The sequence below is a fragment of the Ptychodera flava genome, chromosome 5 (assembly GCF_041260155.1).
Source record: "Ptychodera flava strain L36383 chromosome 5, AS_Pfla_20210202, whole genome shotgun sequence".
NCBI lineage: Eukaryota > Metazoa > Hemichordata > Enteropneusta > Ptychoderidae > Ptychodera > Ptychodera flava.
The window spans coordinates 26,624,540-26,648,108 of NC_091932.1; the positions used below are offsets into that span (position 1 = coordinate 26,624,540).

Consider the following 23,569-nt stretch of genomic DNA (forward strand, 5'->3'; position numbering starts at 1 on the left):
TCAATATCGCTTTTCGAATTGATTTCATTATTGATGACATACTCCTTTCGCTAGTGACGTGTTGTTTCATTCTGACAATGCATTTCATAAATAAGGATAAGTTCATTGTTGCGAGAGATATTACCTCCCTACTTACAACAAAAACATTAGCAAGCGAAAAAAAAAACCACTGTGATGCGGCAAACAGGCAAGATCGGTGTTTGGATGACAAGTAGAACCCAACAAGTAGAGTCGAACAATTTATTACAAGTCGATTTAGTAGTATAGAATATATTGATACAAGGATTTTACCAAAAACCCCTAACAACGCCCTAAAAACTACTGAAGGTCAGTCTACGTGGCCATTGCTATAGTAATGCTGAGCTGTCTAAGATCTCCCATGGCAAGCTTTATCTAAATAAAGCAATTGGGATGCTGCAAACATCAATTTTGAAAACTTCTGCTGACAAGCCACATTTATAGAACACTGGCAAAATGTGTTAAAGCCTTTTTAATGCTACAAGTAAGTTCACCGATCTAGTTGGTATTGCAAAAACCTCAGTCGAAAAAAGTTCCATGAGTCAAAAACGAGAAGATTTCATGACAGTCACTAAATACACAGTTCATGATGCTATCAATGTAACCAGAAATTACATTACAAGCGTTGCAAGTGAATACACACAGTAGGAAATCTCAGACTGTCTACAGATACTTTCTGTCTGCGATCCAACAGCATTCACCGGTGGAAACATAATTCGACAAAAATGAAGTTGGACTGGCAGTGCTCTGATTGATGAGAAAATTTGACTAGATAAGGCCCTTAAAAATTTTGAGCATAACCGCAGCGTCTGGTCTGAGAACAGATTACTTAAGACTGAGCAGGAAATACAGAATCAAGCTAAAGGTGCACACGCGGGCGCTGAATAAAGAGATACAGATGTAGCCCTCCAAGATTCAGCTGAGGCTGCAGCGAATGCTATAAAATGCTCGTATTAATATCAACCCTTGAGCCCCGAAAAGTAAAAAAATATGATCTATATTGCCGGTGGATTATTTTTAGGATGGTTTGTTATGAATTCGCTCTGCTAGCACTCTGCTAAAGCTCTACTAGAACAAGTCTGTACAAAAGTTAGTGGGCCAGTTATTGAAATCGACTATATCTCCGTTTTGATGTGTTATCCATATACGCATTGGACTCATGTTTGCCGTGCTTCTCAATGGCATTGAAATTGAGCCTTTTTAATGTCACACATGAACTTTTCACTTATTTCTTTTTTAGCTTCGCTGTCAGCGACACGGAGTTTATCAAATAGGTTGAATTTCCGTCGTCGTCCGTCGTTGTCTTCGTCCGCCGTCATCGTCCGTCGTCTGTCCTCCATAGTCCGTCAACAATTGCCTTCTCCTCTGAAACCGCAAGTCCAATTGCTTTGAAATTTTATATGCAGTTCACTTGGAGTGACCTCACTTAAGTTTGTTCAACTCGTGGTGAAATTTGCATATTTGTATTTTTGGGGCATTTTTTGGTGTTTTTGGAAAAAAAATCTTTTTCTCTAAAACCGCTTGTCCGATTGCTTTGAAATGTGATATGCAGTTTACTTAGGTTGACTTCAGTCAGATTTATTCAAATCGTGGTGAAATTTGCAAATTTGTATTTTTAGGCAATTTTTGTCATTTTTGGTAAAAAAATCTTTAAAAATCTTCTACTTCAAAACTACCAGTCAGATAGCTTTGATATTTGGTACATATGTCCCTAGGGAGGATCTTTTTCAGATTTGTTCAAATTCTGCAGAATTTGCAAATTTGCATTTAAAGGCAATTTTGCCATTTTTGGTCAAAAAATGTATTTCTAAAAAAGAATTGGTCAGATAGTTTTGAAATTTGGTATACAGGTTTCTACAGATGAACTAAGTAATGTATATATTGAATGTCTGTTGAAATCTGTAATTTTGTATTTTTGGGGAATTTCTACCATTTTTGGTCAAAAAGTGTGTATTTTCAAAACTACTCATCTGATAGCTTTGAAATTTAATAAACAGGTTCCTACAGATGAACTAAATGATATTTACTGAAATTATGATAAATCTTCAATTATGTATTTTGGGGCAATTTTTTCAATTTTTTGGTCAAAAAATGTGTATTTCCACAAATACTTATCTGACAGCTTTGCAATTTAGTATACAGGTTCCTACAGATCACCTTAATGATATTTATTGAAATTATGATGAAATCTGCAATTTTTTTAATTAATGGGCAAATATTTTGCTGTTCAAGGAGATATTAAGTGGCAATTGCAGCCCCTAATTTTGCTAATCAAGTGAAATTTGGCTGGCTTGGATCACCTACTTCCATGTTCAGAAATTCGCTGCAATTATGCAAAATCCCATCATAAGTCCCATGATTACAGCACCATTGTACAGTGTGTTCACAACTGTTTTAGTATCCATGTTGAGCTTGTTATATATATAATAGTATTAGAAAAATAAAAATTATGAGTCACCAGCGTAGCTGCTGGAGTGAAGCTGGAACGTAACTGTAGTGAAGTTAATCCATCACATGCAATTCCGAGGGTGGAGACTGTCGTGGGAGGGGAGGGGAGAGCTCTCTTATGGTAGCCCTAGTTATAGCCCAGTCAGTAGCCCAGACTCTTGCGCTGCCTGATGCTTTTGTGGACAAATATGCTCCCTGCCCCGCCCACTGCTATCATCTGACTTTTCCCCATTATAGTCCTAATGAAGTTAGTGTAACCCCTATAACACCGAAAACAAGATTGTAATTATTATATCGTTGACTATGTGTGCTGTCACAGTGTCCCCTCCCTCAGCTCCAAAAGACTACCCTGTGGCGCTGCCATCTGCGTTTCTGTGATAGCGGCTGACATCTGAGTTTCTTCAGTTTGTTTTGTTGATTCATTTCTGCCAATTTCTTCCCGGCCACCACTCCCCCGGGTGCTTCATCGGCCATGGTAATTTTCTATATGATGTGCTTCGTCGGTTCCACTGTGGTAACTGTTATGATTGCTGTTTTGGTTTTTGGTATTACGTTATTTTTTTTAAGTCTACATGTTTACCCGTTATTAACCCTTTCACCACCATGGTTTGTCCCAAATCCATTGTTTTCTATGGTAGAGTTGGACCTGTATAAAGGGAACTGGGGGTGAAAGGGTATCCAGTAAGTAGGGGCCCCATGTGTAGGCTATGCGACCCCCATTATTTTCTTCATTTCACTGTTTTGGATAAAATCCTTTCTAAGGTCCATGGCATAGTTTCCATGGTCGTCAATTGGAATTACATGACTGATCGCATGGTCCCTAGGTCTATGAAACTTTCAATTCATTTTCATTAGATTATTGATCAGAATCTGCTAGCGTACCACTTGTGTGTTCAGGTAACGTCACGGATATTTCCATAATAATCTGTATATACTGACTTATATACCATAACATCAACATATCCGCTGGTTTACTGTACTCAAATTTGATTGACAAAACCTTTTTTTAGTTTTGGTGGTACTTGCGTTTGAGTATATTTTGGCATGCTTTGCCGTAGTTTGGTGCCATTTTCAGCTGTTAACGACCTACGAGTATGCAACACAACTTTGTATACATTTCCGATAAAAGAATAATCGTACTTTGTTTATCGTCATGTCGCGACCCTGGTGGGCTACACGTTCATGACTCAATTTGATGATCAGTGTTGTTACATGACTCTTTCGAGGAAGGAAGACAGGACACTTTAAACGATCGGGTATAGGAGATCTGTCGAGCCTTCCTCCATCCAACCCTGAGTATCTGTTGGTCATACAAATATGGGCTCAACGGGAGCAAATGATTATCCCTTTTCACTATCTTGGTCTCATATCCTTCTAGGGTAGGCTGCTTCAGAGCATATATTTCTTCAACAAACACTTCTAGTTGAGTCCATTTGATTATTGCCATGGTAGCTTTCTATTGAGCTTCTCCTGGCGTAACACTTTCTTGGTTTCTTTTCTTAGTAATGTATCTGTACAATACTGCAACTACAGCTATTGTTCTATTCCAATTTGAAAAGCATTCTATGCAATCTATCATTGATGAAAATGTTGACTGCATAGTTGCTAGCTTTCTTGTATTTTTAACCTGGATTGTCTCCAGGAATTTGAATATCCCTACTTGCATTGCTGGGTGCAGAAAATTCCTTGTTCCATAAAAACGTTGGTCTACTGAACCCATTCGAGAGAATCATGTACTTTACACCAAGTCCTAAAGATGCATGGTCTGTTGGGTTTTCATTGGTGCTGTTATGATGCCACTGCTTAGGCTGAGATGATTCGGTTATTCTTTGTATACGATAAGCCAAGTATATGTAGAAGTGACGTGCATTGTTATTCAAATTTTCGTGAACTATCTTCGAATCTGTCCAGAAGTAGTTTTCAGTGGCTTCATCATCTAATTCTTTGTTCAAGAAGCTACTGCTTGAACTGAGACGAGCGCTGCTTTAAGGTAGTATGCACCTCGAAAGTGAAAGACTTAAACTTTTGCTCTAACTTTCCTCAAGGAATCTTTCAATCATTCTCTTTTAAAATCAAGAATAAAAATAGGGGGTCACCGTGCAAATTTTGGTACTAGAGAAACAAATTACCCAAGATTTACCGATATTAGAAATTCAAAATAGCCGCCATCCCTGTGTTAACTCTATAGGAAAAAAATACAAATTTTCGAAGTTCGAAAATCTAAGCCGGTGAAAAGTTTTCTTTCACCAAGAGCTTTAAAATGAACCCCCACATGTGGCATATCAGAAGAGAATTGTAAAAGTTTGAGAGTCCGAATATCTGCCCCCAAGTGCGTTCTACCTTAAGCTCTAATGTCGGAACATTTATTGGTATTAGGGGAGCAACTCTCGACTTCCCCATCACGAGTGAACAATGAACCATGTCCTTACGATCGACGAGTCTTAAATAAGAGCTTTGACCATAGTCTGTTAGGCTTTCATCCGAAAAATTTTGAAGCTCAACCTTCCTTATGGGTTTAAAGCTTCTTCCCATCTGAAGTTCGTCTAACTCTTGAAGTTCTGAAAACCATGATTCCTACTTCGGTCGTAAGTCATATTGTGGTGGGTCTTCCCAATCTGTTCCTCTCTTACATATTTCTTTTAGGACTCGTTTTCCTCGAAGTACGAAAGGGGCGAGAAATCTGAGTGGGTCGAACACCGAATCTACAGCAGATACTATTCTATGACGAGTAGATGTATGCTCTGTAACAACAGGCGAAAAGTGGAATGTGTCGGACTCAGCACACTAATCGATTCCCAGAGCTCTCTCTATTGGAAGTTCACTGAAGGATAAGTCTAGAACCTTGACACTCTTCGCACACTTTGATATGGGTACCAATTTCATCATTGTTCTGTCATTTGATATGAGTTTGTGTAATTGAAGATTTCCTTCAGCACACAGGTTGTAAACATTCTTGATATGTTGAATGGCTTTCTGTGAAGACTCTAAACTTTCGAGTCCATCGTCTACATAGAAATTCTTTGAGATAAATTTGACTGCTTTCTCTCCGTATTGAGGATTATCCCTTGTTACTTGTTTTTACTCCATAGTTTGTGCATCCCGGAGAGGATACATCACCGAAAAGGTGCACTTTCAGCCTGTATGTTCCTGGTTCAAAGTCTACATCACTATCTTTCCACCAAAGGAATCGAAGATAGTCTCTTTATATCACCTTCGTTTACTCTAAATCTGTTGAACATCTCTTCAATGTCAAACATAATAGCCAAATTTTCCATTCAAAATCGGCATAATACATTAATAAGGGGTCCATCTGGTCTGGTCCCTACAGTAAATGGTCTTTAATGCTGGTTCCCCTACACTGAGGTACGAATATCGTCGACAAGTTACTACTCTATTGCTTGTCGTCATAGCAGTTAACCTTAGATTAGTTGGTTTTGATGCTGTATTCAGCTGTTTTCCAACATGATCAAATACGAATGTCTTGAAATGGCTTGAAATCCACACTGGGACAATCATTGATATATAAGGGCTTCCCTCGAGCACGAATGATGCTAGAACAACGAGCTTTCTTCTTTTCACTGTTACCCTCCTTCTCAGGGTCTTGCACTTGAGCAACATCATTAGCTTCGTTCATGCGAGGCCTTGTCTTGGGAAGGTTCATTTTCTCTTCACTGTGCAAACTAGTCGGATGCCTCTTACTGCACTTCTTACACTTACATTGAGCAGGGCAGTTCTTTGATAGGTGACCAGCACCTAAGGAACTAAAGCAAGAACCGCCTTTTAAAAGATGGTAGCCAATCTTGATAGGCTAATGGGTCTCCTGTGAATGTTGATGGTTCAGGTCACGGTTGCCAGTCTGCTCAATGATACAGATGAAGCCAAAGTCTCTGCCAATACCTTTAGGTTATCCTTGGTCACTGCTGTATGTTGTTGTATCCCTGATAGATTGAATAAATGATCCTTATGTTTGTCTAAATAAGCAAATGTTGGCTTGGCTGGCTCTGTCTTTACAACTGGTGCAGGCACTTTGTAAGGTTTTTTGGTGAGCTCACTGGTTGAGTCTTCACAATAGGTGTCGGAATTGTAGCTGCTGGCTTTGGCGGTTGTGGTGGTGGTACTGATGAAATTGGTGGGAATGTCTCCATCACAGAAAGGCCATCAAGCAATTCTTCTCTTTCACAGGCTGCTACTTTTGCTTTCTGCTTCAGCCTGTCGCCTTTCCCCCTCAGCTTATCGCCTTTCCTCTTTAGCCTTACGTGCCTTCTCCAGTGTGCAAAACTCACGTAAAATCTCTAGTGGCCAAGCTGGCCAGCAACTTTAAAAAATTACTGGACCTGAAGGAAATTAACAAGTCCAATCATTAAGTCAAATCCAAATATAGTGGAGATTTTTTACTCAGTATAGAGGCCAAGAACATGCGATTGAAAAAATATAAAGACACCACTTCAAAATCCTAACATCGAACTGTTTTTTGTGCTTTAATTCTTTTTTATCCTTTTTTAATTCTTCAAGTGAAGAATATTATCAAAACCAAAAGTTGGGACAACTGATGTAAGTGTTCAAAAGCATATGAAATCAGTGAAAGTTTAAGCACTGTAAAACGCATAAAAACGTTTTTATTTACTTAAATAGCCTTTCACAAAAATATTTCTAACATTGAAAAAAAGAGCACAAGCGTGGACTTGAAATCTGTCCCAACACGGAAATGCCAAACATCCAGAACTCCGATCAGGGATGGGTAAGTTTGCAGCACAAACACCGGATCAGATCACTCACAAATTGGAGTAAATACAACACTTGACTCTCCCAAAAACCATTTGGCTTCCCCCTTTGAGGGACTCAAATTCAAGGAAGGGAATACAAAAATTTAGGGCAACTGATGAAGAGAAATAATACTGAAGTGTCGAAACCCATGTTTAAAGACGAATTACAAATTTAAAATGTAAGCGTAATCTTTACATTGACAATGGCAGATGGCCAACAGGGACAAAATACAATGAAGACAGTTCTTTGGACAATGTTTAAATATAGGACATTTACTTTCTTGTATCGAAGTTTGACGTCCGACATATTTCCGTGATACATAACAATCTATATATGGGGTCTAATTTAAATTCTAGACAATACAAGAATGACTTTTCTTCTGTCTCGGCACACCAGGTTTGAGAAATTGCCGATATTTTACCTCAGGCTGATACATATCGGTGATTTTGGGACTCTTTATAATAAACGATACTAGGCAATTCTTGAATGACTTGCCTTGCGTCTCGACACGCCGGATCTGTGAAATCACAGATATTACCCGATATTTATCGGTAATTGGGACCCTAATATTATCACTAGAATGACTCGCCTCGTATCTCAGGCATGTCTGGTTTATGTAAAATCACCAATGTTTATTGGCGATTTCGGGACAAATGTCCGATGTATCTGTCGGAGATTTGCCACATCACAGATATTGCCAAGCCTGACTTATCATTTCGGCTCTAACTTCGATACTAGATGATACATACTTGTCAAATCGCGGCAAATAATCGATGTATATCTGGGAGATACTACCGTAGAGATTTGGCCCTGCGGTCTAGCCAAGCCTGACTTCCCTAGTCCGACTCTAACTTAAATTATACGATACTAGACTTGTCTAAAACAGTCGGTAATTATCCAACATCGGAAATTTCACCACCTCACATATCTGACCATAGTTTTTGTCGAGGGTCTATGATCTGACCAAACACATCTAATTTCGATACTGTGTTGTCCAGTAGCTGTAAATATCCGATATCATATAAAAGTGCAAAGTTGAAGTGTCCTTGAAATCCAGTTTACCTCGACACATGCAACATGATCGATACGCTAACTATTACTCTTTTATGACCACGACGAGATCTCTAACATGACACATGCTTAACAAATAGAGAGCATATTGAATAGCGCCACTACTCTTGCGAGAAATGCGAGATAAAGTATTTCGCTTTGATGCAGTACCGATCAGCCTGTACACTTTTTATTTGCAAATTTCACGTTTTGTAAATCTCTTGAAAGCATAAATTTCGTATCTTTGAATATTTTTGTCAGATTTTTAGCTTAGCAAAACATTCTGGTAAAATCTGTACATATGGCGAAAGTTACTGGCCCACATCTTTAGGAACAGCAGGACATCTTTTAAGATTTACTAGCCCGGCATGAAAACTGCTGGTCTCGAGCCATCGGGTTAGCGTGAATTTCGTACGCTGGCTGCCTCTCTAACTTCCAACTCAGCTCGACGAGCTTTCTCTCTGAGCTCTAACTGTTGTAATTCTTCTTCCCTGGTGGCTTCCTCCTCTCTCGCTATCAGTCCTGATTCAAAAGTAGCTGCTCTGATAGCAGCAGCCTTTCGAATCGATGCAGTACTAGATGAAACATTTCATTTAGATGACCTTGAGTGAGAAGACAGGATTGATCTAGTACCGCAACAAAATATTGAACCAATCAAGAAAACACTCTGAGGTTCTGTGCGTTTGATGTGACGTGATGCATGAATTATAACTCTATCCACACTTGAGTTCATCCTGTCAACAGCTTTCAAAATATCCTCTGCTGATGTTTTTGATATCACTCTGATCTGATCATAGATTTCCAGCATTTTAATCCATTTGGCCATAATGTCCTTCACTAATGTATTAACGGATTCAACAGACCCCTTATCTTATGGCTCTGGATGTGTAACATGTGGTAACAAATGATTATGTAATTGCCAGAAATCACAGATCACATAACTGTCCTTCTCTCGCTTTCTCTGTCAGTTTAGGCCCGTTCTGATCTACGTAATCCAAGATCGTTTGCAGTTTTTAATGTGGCGATCTTAGAATCCGTCTCCCGAACCTCAGATGGTATAGAAGTCTGAATAATTCCCTTACACTTACCTTCATCATGTTGTTGGCGCTGTAATATCTTTCTAATCCATGATTGTATCCAGTAAGTGTGCGAAGAGCCAGATTAAGATCAATGACTGGAATGAATTGTGAATTGTGAATTGTTTCATAAAATCCTAAGGGTGTGTGCACACAGGCAAGTAAGTAGCTAAATGCTGACAGTGGCTGATGTCAATTGACAGGGAACGGTAAAATTGAAAAAACATGAGACTCCCAGTAATACATAAAGATTTGACGCGATTAAATGTCTAAATGGTCAAAATGTAAATTTATGTAGTTTTGTATATCCATGTTAATATCCATTTGTAAATGGAATGCAATAGAAAATGCTTAATAAGTTGTGCAATCTTTCACTGTCCTTAATCTAAATTGACAGAAAACTCATGCTGGTAACTATGAAAAACAACTGAGTTCTGTGTTACTTAGATATCAGGCAATTTAATGCCAGTTTACTAGAATGCTACAGCTGGTCCTTAAAGTTTACTGTTATGAATGGTCTTTTCCTACAACCAGTGAAAGACCTGTGCGGTAGGGGAGTTATATATAAATAATGGGGCGAATTGATTGGTCGCAACATAATGAAGTGTATTCTTATAAACTCTGCCGCAATAGCTTCTATTCAAGTGATTCTGGTACCGATAGCCTTGACGGCTATACCAGCCCTTGTTATTGACATATTCGAGGGAAAACAGGAGTGACAGAGAAGCGGTTGATATATAAACACTAATACATTCGATATAAATAATTGCTTTCTCAAATACATGAAAAAGCCACAACAACAGCCACCGCCTCCGACCTTGGTAAGGAAATATTTCATCAGGCACTAAACATACAAAAAGAGGAAGGATTTAATCCACATCTGAACATTGTATGAGACATAACGGACTAAATGTTAATAAAGGCTGAATTTTTCAATGTTCGGAAAAAACAATGCACTACAGAACAAATTTATTTTGCATACCTGATCAAGCACACCGAGGCAGCTCTGGGTCAGCTCTGCGACAGCTCGGCATTGCTATGGCAACGGTAATGTAGACTGACTTTCGGCGGTAGTTTAGATGAGGGATGAGCAAATTGGGGATTTTCGTACTCTGTATTCATATACTCTGTGCTACTAATTTTGATATCAATGTTGAATTCATTTAAGAAGATTCCAAAACGATCTCCGCCGTAATATTACTTGATCAATATCGCATTTCGGATTGATTTTATTAATTTATGGCAAACTCCTATCGATAGTGACAAGTTTTTTCTGAAAATGTATTTATAAATAAGAATAAGTTTGTTTTTGCTAGAGATATTTGCTTACCTACTTTACTTAAAAACAATGGCAAACGAAAATGAACTATTGTTCTGTTGATTTACAGGCTTTCCTCGTCATTGACGATCTTAATAACAACAATTTTTGGAGGAGATGGCACAGATGACCTACAAGCTGACCAAAATATGAGGTTCAATATTTCCTCTGAATTGAGTGGATTTTCCTCAGCCGCTGCTGACTATTATGTAGCCATGGGATATGTGTTGTACACTTTCTTTGGCATTATTGTTCTCATAATGTTACTGAATTTGTGCATCGCTATGATGTCTGATAGATACACACGAGTACAGGTACGTTAAAGCACACTTCATTAGGGACCTGAGCTCCCAACATGTGATCTCAAGCAAGAATTTTGATTGTCACATTACCTGCCACCTGTCTTGAATTTTGTCGGAGATTAAAAGCGTCTTCAACTCCAAAGTCAAAGGGCGCACCAACTTCAACATCGGATTTTACGAAATTTCCCCTAACTTCATCGGCAAATCCTCTAAATCTGTAAAAAATTACTTTTCCAGAACGATCCAAGGTATTACCTTGTAACTTGGGGTGTATGAGCAGAAAGAATACCCCTTTTTAGTTTGCAAAGAAAAAAATTATCGTTTGGTTCGGCAGGCATATCTCATTTTCATGCAGATTTCCCTTTAAAATTGAGGAGCCTAAAGAAGAAAATCCATATGCATAAGTACTAATGAAACATTATCAACGTGTGCAAAAATGATAATGAAAACACGGGAAATGTCCCCTTTACAAAATTTTGTCACTCATTGTGAAAATCTAAGTCAAATGATTAATCAGCCCAATATCCCTGATGATTAACACTTTGATCCATGCTTTCTTGATCACTCAATTAATGAATTTATTAACATGCCATTTTCTGTCGAGGAAGTTCAAAAACTGGTAGTCAAACGTAATGGCAATTAAAGTTGTGGCATAGATAACATTATAAATGAATTTGTTAAAAACTGCCCTGCAAAATTATCGTTGATAATTTTAATGTTATACTTAAGACAAGTATTGTGCCCGATGACTGGTGTATTGGTATTATATAGCCATTAATTAACAACAAAGGCTGACCTGATGACCCAGACAACTATAGAGGTATTAATCTTTTAAGTTGTCTGGGAAAACTCTTTACCTCTGCCTTAAATGCTCACCTGTATTGGCACTTAGAAAGTACTGGTATACTGAGTGAGGAACAGGCTGGCTTCAGAGAAGGGTACTCAACAAGGGACCATATATTTGTACTACATAGCATTATTGTTTTGCATTTGAGCCAAAGACATAAAGTTTACTGTGCTTTCTTTGATTATAAAAAAAATTTCGATCTCATCAATAGATCTCCCCTCTGGAGTAAATTTATTAGCCGTGGTATTAATGGAAAGTTTTTTACTGTTATCTATAACTTGTACGCTAATGCTAAATCCTGTTTTTAAAATAACGGCACATTGTCGAAGTTTTTGCCTCTAACGTCAGTGTAAGAGAAGGTGAAAACCTTTCACCCCTATTATTTGTCATATATCTGAACGATTTTGAATATTCAATTAACAGAAAATATAGAGGTTCAGATCAACTTTCTAAGAATTTCTGTTATTTTCTTAGTGATGATGATTATGATGTTGAAGTTTTCCTTCGCCTCTATGCATTATTATACGCTGACGATACGACCATTTTTGCCTGACTTGGCATCTAACTGTAAATACGAGCAAAACCAAATTTCTAATTTTCCCAAATGCAAAGTCAAAGAACAGACACTATTTTTCTCCTGGTAACGAAGCTATTGAAGTTTGTAGCTATTATGTTTATATTGGCACAACGTTCAATTGTAACCGGAAATTCTCTAAAATTCTTGATAAGGAAATTACTCAAGCTCGTCGAGCTATGTTCAGCCTTAATGCAAAAGTTTACAAACACAACTTAGCACATTGACGTTCATTGTAGCCTTTTTAGCACGTTTGTGACCCCGATACTCTTGTACAGTAGGGAAATCTTGAGATTTCATAGCCTTAAGGTAGCTACATACCTTTTAGACACTTTCAGATTTTTATTTTTTTCTCAATTGAACACGTCCCAAACCCAAATAAAGTATACATTTTCTGAAAGCCCTGATATAGAGCTATCCGACCAAGTACAGTACACGGTCATTATTTGCATAAGAGTCACGTGACAAGCGTTTTGCTGAACCTTCCAAAAACCGGTTTTTCCCGCCTTATGCAAACACGCTGCAAGATTTCCGGTTGGAATTTCTTCATTGACAAGCCTTGACAATATCCTTCAAAACCGTGTCTGCGATTTTTTCCCGGAGGCTCTATTCAAATTATATGGCGTGATAATTAAAATTTTTTGAAAAGCACCTTCATCTAACACCTTTAAGAGCGCATTAAAAAAAACAAAGGCATATAAAGAAAATCCCAGACACGGTTTTAAAGGATATTGTCAAGGCTTGTCAATGAAGAAATTCCAACCGGAAATCTTGCAGCGTGTTCACATGAGGCCGGGAAAACCGGTTTTTGGAAGGTTCAGCAAAACGCTTGTCACGTGACTCTTACACAAATAATGACCGTGTACTGTGCTTGGTCGGATAGCTCTATATCAGGGCTTTTAGAAAATGTATACTTTATTGGGGTTTGGGACGTGTTCAATTGAGAAAAAAATAAAAATCTGAAAGTGTCTAAAAGGTATGTAGCTACCTTAAAAGAATAAGCATGTTTTATAGAAAGTTTCTAAAAAGTGTCCTTTGAGTAAATTCGAGAACAGCAAACTGTATGGTTTACGAAGAACTGGGCATGTTAGATACACATATTACGGTAGAAATTGAATGATTAGTTTTTGGATTCATCTTGCTAGTTCAGACAAAGACACATTGTCCACTTTTATGTACAGTATGTTGAAGTCTTTGCATGATACAGACAAATATAAGTCAGAGTGGATACTCGACATTAAAAGGATAATTGACAACTGTGGTTTTTAGCTCACGTTTTCATACACGTGAGCTAATGTCATAGCGATGTCTGTCTGTCTGTCAGTGTGTGTGTGAGTGTGTAAACGTGTGTCTGTCTGTCTGTCTGTTTACACGATAACTCAAAAACACCTGAACAGATTCAAATCAGATTTGGTAGACAGGTACCATATGCTACTTGCAAGAACTGATCAGATTTTGGTTACTTAGGTTTGCATATTAATGAAGTTATGCTAATACCATTTTTTTCATATAATGGTTTCCCTTTGGAGACAGTAATCACAGTGTCGACATATATCAAGAAATACTGCACACAATTTCATGAAACTTTTCACAGATGAAAATCTCAAAACATTATGATGATACTGTGTATGTCACGTCAATTATCTGCTCATTTGCATTTTTAACTCTGAAATTCCTGCACCAAAATTGATGATACATGCTACAAATGTTGATATGATATATATCTACTTGTACTAAGAAGCATTGGGCAGTGTCAAGTCAATAAATAGCCCATTTGCATATTATGTGAAGTTTTGTAATTAGTCATATAACACTGAAATAATTGCACACATTTTGATGAAATCTGCTGCAGATACTAATCCGACAGAAATCTAATGTAGTGTAAGTCATTTAGTTGTGTGATGTTAATTAAGGGTTCATTTGCGTATATAATGAACTTTGTAAGTAGGTATATAACTCTGAATTTATGGCACCCAATTCCTTGAAACCTGCTCGAGATATTGATCTGATAAATATCTAATTGTACTGAGAAGAATTTGACAGTGTCAAATGAATAAATAGCGCATTTGCATATTTTACTAAGTTTTGTAATTAGTCATATAACTCCGAAATAAAAGCACCAAATGTGATGAAAACTGCTGCATACACTGATCTAACAAATATCTGACTGTGTTGTAAAGCATTTAGTTGTGTTAATTAGGGATTCATTTACATATTTAATTAACTTTGTATTTAGGTATATAATTCTAAAATTACGGCACTGGATTTGGTGAAACCTGCTACAGATATTGATCTGATAAATATCTAATTGTGCTTTAAAACATTGAGTAATGTCAAGTTTATTAAAGGTTCATTTGCATATTTAATGAACTTTTTAATTAGTGATATTACTCCAAAATTACACCATTAAACTTGATGAAACGTGCTACATATGTTTCTGATAGGTATCTAATTGTCCAATGAAGCATTGAGAAGTGTGAGGTTAATAAACAGCACATTTGCATATTAAATTAAGTGTTATAGTTAGTGATTTTACTCTGAGAGTACGTTGCAAAAGTGTATGAAACCTGCTACATATAATAATATCACAGATATATGATCGTTGTGTGAAGCATACTACTGTTAATGAACCTGTTGTAAAACACGTGAGCACATTCAGTTGACATCTGGTTATTAGTCATGTAGTTTGTTAGCTACTTCTAGATAACTTTTACGTAGGAAGGTATAATTAGGCTTCTTGCTCAAAATCTATTAAATATATTTTCATAATACGCTCCCTAATGTAGGCAAGTCGTCGATTTTGCCACTGTAATAACTTACGTAATATGAGAATCATTAATTAACTGTAGTGTACATTTGTAAGTTCGACTGATCAGCTATAGGTGTCACTTGGTGTTAATATTTACTGTGCAGTCGGTTTCGTTTGCTATATTATGGAACGGGTTCAAAATTCATACTGGTAAGAAAAATGGTGCTTCGATGTTTTGTGATTTCAGCAAGTCATTGATCTTGAGTGGAAATTTGAAAGAACCAAAATATGGATGTCATATATTTGCGCCAAACGGCCACCCATGACTCCTGGGACAACAGTATGCTATCTCATTCTGATACTCAGCAGTCCACTGATCATATGCTTCCGCTACTTTATTTGCAAGGGAAAGGTAAGCCTTAACTTTTCTTTGTTCAGTCAATTTAAGGGCGATCGAGCCACTAAATTCATATCGGACATTTTTCGTATATTTTTGTCATCGAAAGCTAGACAAGTGCTAAGATAATGTGCGAAAAAAGTCACCAGACTTTGTTATGGTTGTCAGTTGTCAAAACATTTCGCATGTCTATTCGGATTTTGGGTCCACTGTACTGTATTTGCTTTTAGGCAAAGATGTAATAAATTCATTAAATCATTATATTTGTCAAGAGGTAAGAGATATTTAAACAGCTAAAATAAGGATATTTACATATTTTGGAATACAATCACAGCATGTAAATGTTGCGTAACGAATTGAATTCTGGAAATGCAAAATGTGTGGTGTTTATAAAAACCTTTTACCTGTACGTCTTCATACATAATTTATAATCCAGCCATGCTTTACTCTATATTTAAGGGGACAAAACCTTACATACGTCTTATAAAAGTAAAATTTTGCCAAAAAGCATTATTTTTGTACTGATTACCAAAATTTTGTATAGTTTTAAGGTTTTCCTTTCTTTTGTAAATATATATATGCTTATTTATTGCGTAGTCTGTATTGAAAAAAGAGGGTCACAAGACTATCTACTGCATAATATGAAGAGGTGTAACCAGTGTGCAACCCTCTGCCTATGTAGTTTTAGTTTGTGCGAGTTGAATTATCCTCGACTCCTCTTATATCAAAACGAAATGCCCAGTTCTTCCAGTTTACTCATCTGATAATCTGCGAATATCATCATACAGTTTTTACAAGATAAAAACTAACAAGGTTAACGGAAAACGTTGTCTTTAGACACACGCTCAGTTTTTCTTCGAATGTAGAGAAAATACCTGTCATGTCTTTAACATACTATATATTCATATGAAAAATGTTGCTTACTGGAAAGTTTGTAAATTCGGGACACATGATCGACGACGGATGCTTTCCGTGCTAGATGTCTATAGTTGTGACACACATGTGCATGCGTGGTTTTACCTATTTATATTGATCGCATAATTCTTCTCTTGACGTATCAAGTGGCCTGATTACCATTAAGTCATATTGGTTAGGAATGTCGTGTTTGCGAAAATTGTCTATGAAGACTAATGTCTCTCTATTTAAGAAATTTCACTGGTCTGTTTCATTCATGACGAATCTGGAGTGACTGTTTTGTTATCTGAAGGTTGACTTTCCTTATAATATTCCACACCGAATACTTTGAAGTTTTCGAATTTTTAAAATATGCATTTTATCCTCTATAATTACAGAGGATCCAAGGTCTTACTGACGTTTTGTAATGTGCATTTGTCGGATCGATATTTTGCGAATGACTAGATAAAAATTACATCTCCTTCAAAGTTTTAACTTAGCAAGGCATGGATAAACATGGATCTATTCTTGATAGTCTGATATTGTTGATGGATGGCATTGATAGACGTAATGAAATTTTACTTACAAGACTTGAATGATTGTACAATGTTTTGGGTCAAGTATTTCGGGTAAGGTACGATAATAGTAGCAAAAGAGAGTTTTTGCAAGGCATTTGCATGCTTGGCAGAGAAAGAAATTAGTCGTGTAAAGTCATCAGTGCAGCAGTTCATGATACGACCCATTTCGGACGCAAGGAATACATTGAGTAATGTTATCAAACGTCATTATCAGAGCAGACATTTATCAAGCATTGTGGCTAGCTAACACGACAGTTCTTTTGATAAATTTGATAATTTGGATGACATAGAAAGCTTGACTTCGACTGTTTACACAAGCGATGCTTGTACAGTGCATGTATGTTTGACGGAGCAAGGTTTAGTTTACCGCCTAAAAATGATATTATGTATAGACTAAAAACGCATTTGAAAACATGCAAAACAAACCTGCAATTCCATCATGTGAATGGCATGTTGCTTGACGCAACCAGGAAGGATTTCCTTTCGATGCAATAATAATGATTTTTGCCGCTGCATGGCCCTTACTTTCTTCAAATATTCGATGAGAACAACACGGTGAGCTTAAAACAAGGTCTGATTATGTCAGGTACTTTTGTGCCAACAATTGCTAATTAGCAAAGTACTGTAGTTTAGCCTCTGTTAGTTTTTTAACTGAATACGGGAATTACACTGTTTTGTAAGACAAATTCTAAGATATATTGCCGTGAATTTCTTTCAAGGAAATGACAATAACTTTATGTCATTTTATGTAACATTGTAAGTGTTGTTTAACAGGAAATGCAATTGTCTTATGCCTCTGTCCAATGTTTTTTGCAAGTAAATTGTTGATTGTCAACATTTATTAGTGTGGCCTTTCTCCGGCTTTCCTACTGTGTTTCACGGTATCTGTCTTTGCTTTTAAGGGTGAGGACGAGGGTAAAGAAGAAAATCCGGACAATCACGAGGTGAATATAAATTATTTCTATTCCCAATATTACCGACATGAGAGCTAAAACGCGTACGTCAGAAACAAAAAAGTCTTGAATTGAAAGTAATTTCGAAGATAGTTAAGGGAATGCAAACATTGTCATGATATAAAATATTACACAATAAGCTCGACATAGTGAGACGTTGGCTAAGAACGATTCCTCCCCTTCTTCATTCTAGTATTTTGATGCTGTTCATTTCTTTCAACAGAATGACACTATCTATATGTATGTCATTTTGTGTAAAGTGTTGCTGTAAGGATGAATACGATTTTCTTATGCCTCAGTCCAGTGTCTTATTATAGCACAATGTTGATTGCCAACATCTAGTCTTTCTCGGACCTTCCGGCTTTGATTCCGCATTTACCCACTTCAATAGGTCTTATCTCGGTACTTCTCTTTGGTTTTAAGGTTAAGGACGACGGTAAAGAGGAACATCCGGTCAACCTTGAGGTGGATATAAATGATTTCTATTCTCTTTATTACCGACATGAGAGCCAAAGCAAATGCGTACGTCAGAAACAAAAACGATCTTGAATTGAAAGTAATTTCGAAGATAGTTAAGGGAATGCAAACATTGTCATGATACATAATATTACACATTTAGCTCGACATTGTGAGACACTGGCCAAGAAGAATTCCTCTTCTTCATTCCAGTAATTTTATGCCGTTCATTTCTTTCAACGGAATGACACTATATGTATGTCATTTTGTGTAAAGTGTTGCTGTAAGGGGGAATACGATTTTCTTATGCCTAGTCAAGTGTCCTATTTTAGTATGATGTTGGTTGCAAACATTTATTCAAAACATGTAGTCTTTCTCCGGCTTTCCTGCTTTGTTTCCAAATTACTCCACTTAAATTGGCCCTGTCTCGGTATCTATCTTAGCTTTTAAGGTTGTAGGTGAGGGTAAGGAAGAGGATCTTGACAATCCCGAGGTGGATTTGAATTCTTTCTAAAAGCCGAGGGAATGTAAACATTGTCACGAAAAAAAAATACAATAAGCTCGACATTGTTGTAAATTTGCCAGGAATGATTCTTGCTCTTTAATCTAGTCTTTTTATGTCAACCGTTGCAGTGTACATATTCTACTCAACAAACTTTTATTCTTTGTGGTGGAGTAAGAAAATGTTTGTTTTCAAAAATGTTTTCAATTTTCCCTTCTTATACGTTTCTTTCTATTCAATATACTATATATCATTTTTAGTAAGAGATTGAATATTATAAACAAGTAGTTTATCAACACATTGTATTACATCTAATACGAGCGCTAAGGCTCTGCTTTCTGTTTAGAGAAACGACTCATTAGGTCGTCGATCTAGACAGAGCAATCGTTATTTTACAGGCAGGGTACACTGACACCATCTAGTATAAAAAGCGTCAAATTCACCACTGTCTATCCCCCGATTGGTTGATTGTCTCACAATTGGTAAATGTATCGCAGTTCTCTACTCCTAATTTTTGATTGGTTCGTGTCTTTTTCTTCATCCAAAATATCTCTTTTATAGCTCGGCATCTAATACCTCTTTTTCATCATATAAAACCGGTTTGTTGATTTTATATTTTATCGAAATAGTGCAATGTTTAAACCACTTTTGATATTCCTTTATATAAATGTCATTATCTCTGTCTGGAAATCTGTATAAATAAATACCATGTAAATAGATAAATATTGGAATTGAAAATAATTTTTCATTCAAGTGTTTGGTGGAGTTACTTATTTAACGTATCAAAATATCATGTGATGAGAACCGAAACTCAATAATTGTATCTTTCTGTCTCACGCTAATTTCCTTCTAATGTTTGCCCTTACTGAAATGCAGTTTGTCTTTTTCTATAATGAAGGATCCAGATAAGAAAATTATAAAACAGAAACTGGACAAACTAAGTTATCATAAGGTGCGTAGATAACTGTTGTATTCAACTGCCTTGTTTACGTCTCTGTAATATCTTGATTTCTAAGATCATTGTTCAATAAACGACACTGTCATAATGACAGACATCACAATAATGATATTCACATCGTTCGACAATAGCGAAGATCTTGACACGCAGTGCTTCTGCACAGTATCATTTTAGAGCAGCGTTTGTATAGGCATACAGGGCTCGAAGTTAGCGGTAGTCCCACGTCCACAGACTACCAACTTTTCTCTCGGGCTACCAGAATCCATGAAATGGTAGCCCACATGAACTAACAAAGCCTGAGACCTGAAATTTATTCACTACATGGCATGCCATACCCGGTCGGTCACTTTGGGATCAAGTCAAACCCAGCTAAACACAGAAAGGCCAGACTATGGCTTTGTTCTACAAATTACCCAGACGACCGGTCATGCGATGGAACTTCTCGACAAAGTTTCGGTATTTGAAGTAAAGTACTTGAATGACAGGCACAGGAAATGATCATGGCCAACGCAAACACATTATCGTTGCATTTTGATCATAATGTATCAATCACAATTACAGAGAAATTATGCCTCCTTTCTACAGAGAGGCCTACGCTCTACTTTTAGCCTTTTCTTGTCTTGGTTATGAAAAATGATATCCCTGAACTAAAATATGCATTGGCGACCAGTCACTAGGCTACCAACTTCATAAAATGGTAGCCAAAGTGCACTACCAGGGAAAAAGTTAATTTCGAGCTCTGGCATACATGTAACACTTCTACAAAATGACAGTGCATAAATTATCAAATATTCGTTCGCAATATCTATAGAAATGAATTATATATATGATTTAGATTAAATCACATATTTATCCCTTTAAGTTCCGAAGCTAACCATGTTTTGTGTTTTCTCTTGTGCTTTGGCTTATATATGCTCTGAATACACAAACTTGGGTACACAGTCCCTTACGTGTATGATTGGGTTATACTTTTTACCAATTGCTGGGGTCAATCGTATGGTATAGAGAAACAAAAGAATGTTTTCCTTTTCAGTTTTTGAAACTACTACTGCACAGATATTATGTAAAGCACGTGAGAAGATATGATACACTTTCCAGAGAAGAAAATCAAGATCAGAAACAGGAAAGACCACAAATGGGACTTGTGGACAAACAGTAAGTATCGTTTACGCTTTAATTTGCCCATGTTGTCTTCCAGCCAGTGAGTAACGTAAAACAAATCTTTGGTTATCGATGAAGTCATTTGCAAGAAAAGAGCACTAATTTTTCGTTTTGTTTTCCAGGAATGCAATTGACCAGGATCTTGCCCTGTATGACTTGGAAAATGAACGTCAGTAATCTGAAGAACAATTGTCATCATCTTCTGTGCAGAGAATCACAGCTCGCTTTGATGTACAAGTGTTGCACATATCAAAAAATAAATTCAAAAATATACATATACGTCGCTCTTGTCACCATACCATAGTGAAGTTTTTGCAAATCCAAATATGCAAAGGCCAATACAGACTCCCCACTCAAGTTCTTTGATCGTTTACCCATGCAGCCGATCAAAATACAACATTAATTAAAACACATTACTGTCGGGAACCATACACTCGGCCTAGGGGCAGACGTAATTATATTGTATCTTTAAAAGGAAACGCTATTTTATATGATATCAGCTATTCTTTATATAATTTAAAATTGTCATGACGTATTGAAGAATGAAAAAGCGTATTGTGGTAGTCGATGTTTCACTAGATCGTTGCTATTTTTTGATCTTTTGCTATGCTTTCACTAATACAAATCCGTATCAATTTCTATACATCAGAAGTGGAATGATTTTCTGTCGGAAAAATAGGATTTTGTTACAAAGATTATTGATTCATTCAGTTCAACCTGGCAAATTTTTTAATTCTAAATTACATTCCGCTCAAGATATCAATTCATTTTGGCAATTGGACGATGCCGGAACAGACTGCAATCGTTTAGGAAATTGAATTGAGGAACTGCAAGGTTTATATTTAAGGATTTATTCGTTGTTGTTTTCGTTGTTGTTGTTGTTATTATTTTACTAAACAAGACTAAAGGACTATTAACAAGTCGTTAAGCTCCATTTTACCATTGTAGTTATCTTTTTACTCATAGTTTCTGATTTTTAATCCCACAGTTGAGCGTAATGATTAAGTTGCTGAATTCGTTCACTTATTCCATTACACTTATGAAAAAAAATGTTCTGGTGGCGAACAATTTTAAATACATTGAAAAATTAGGTATGAAAATTTTGCAGGAAAGAAAATATGAATCATAATTAGATGAAATCTATGAAGTTCAATAAAAAGATATTATACAGGGGATCTTGCCCATAAAATTTAAAATCGGGCCTGTATTGTACCATAAGACAGTAGTGGCACTGAAATGTGTAACTTCCGCAATGTACCCGATACCACGTTGTACCTTAAATTGAAATCTTCTGAGAAAAATATCCGAATTCGTATAGTAGTAAGTCATAATTGATGAACTGTATTTAGACTTGAATGTTTTTCCAAGTACCCTTTGCAGTGATATTAGTAGATGTAAGATCTAAATAGAGTTTAATTTCAAGATCGTGTTTTAATTTCTGTTTGATTTAATCAAGATTAACGCTATTGGGTGTTTTTTACTATTGTTTTTATTTATTGTAATAATACTGTACTTTAACGTTGTAAAAATTTTAGAGGGAAAGGTTTCGAGTTTATATAAAATGTCATGTAATGCATCCCTTGTGACAGACAAGACTGGGTCTCTCAGTGTTGCATCGTCCTGAATTCAAATTTTACACAGCTTTCACTTACTCTCACTTAATACCATTCGCAGTAACATAAGCTCTCGGAAACTTGAAGTAATATGTTACAATCAAAACCGTTCAAACTGCAAAACTTAACAAATTTGGATTTCATGCAGCATATTGTTTGTCGCTTATATCCCTATTCAGGTATCCGGATCATTGCGTCAATCTCATTTTGTCACGGCATGTTTACTTTATACATCGATTTAAAGAATCGTTTATAGCAACACAAGTACTGCCAACACAATTTTCGTTTAAAATTAAATCAACGGGACGGAACAGACTACACATATAAATTCACAACATCATCTATGAGAATACGCCTCAAGGACAGAAATTAGTACTCCGAACTTTTACAATTATTTTGGGTTTCATTTTAAAGCTCTTCGACAAAGAAATAGTTTTACGGTCATAGTTTTTCGAAAATCGAAAATTTTATCTTTCCAAATAGAGTTATCGTTGGGAAAGAGGCCATTTTGAATTTCAAATACTGGTAAAAGTCAGATGGTGTTTCTTGTTCTTAGTGACCCCTGATTTTTATTCTTCACTTGGTAACGTAATGCTTGAAAAATTCTTTGACGAAAGTTTGGGCAAAAGTTTAAGTCTTTCACTTTTGAGGCGCGTACTATTTAACTTCATTTGTCAAAACAAAAGAGAGTGACCTCGCAGAAAATAAAAGGAAAATCTAAACGTGTGAAAAATGATTCATCTGTCATCATCTGCTAAAGAATGACCAACAAAACAAATTGTGTAAGAGTTCACAGCACTGATAATAAATGCATATTACACAATGTATTTTGTTTACAAAATGAAGTGGGAGACATAAGGACGCTGTTCTTATCAGTTTACACTAAATTATACCATCATTATGAATATCCA

The 23,569-nt window shown here is 36.5% G+C and overlaps 1 protein-coding gene across 1 annotated transcript in view; it reads left to right on the forward strand.

The window, feature by feature from the left end:
• LOC139133389 (short transient receptor potential channel 4-like) overlaps positions 1-22,636 on the forward strand; it is a 70,644-nt gene extending 48,008 nt beyond the window's left edge. The window contains exons 9-15 of the mRNA XM_070699947.1: positions 10,745-10,988; positions 15,394-15,558; positions 17,918-17,959; positions 18,392-18,433; positions 19,825-19,878; positions 20,918-21,039; positions 21,168-22,636. Of these exons, the coding sequence (XP_070556048.1) occupies positions 10,745-10,988; positions 15,394-15,558; positions 17,918-17,959; positions 18,392-18,433; positions 19,825-19,878; positions 20,918-21,039; positions 21,168-21,222 (724 nt within the window). The 3' untranslated portion in view covers positions 21,223-22,636. The remainder of the gene's footprint in view (positions 1-10,744; positions 10,989-15,393; positions 15,559-17,917; positions 17,960-18,391; positions 18,434-19,824; positions 19,879-20,917; positions 21,040-21,167) is intronic.
• The last annotated feature ends 933 nt before the right edge of the window (positions 22,637-23,569 follow it).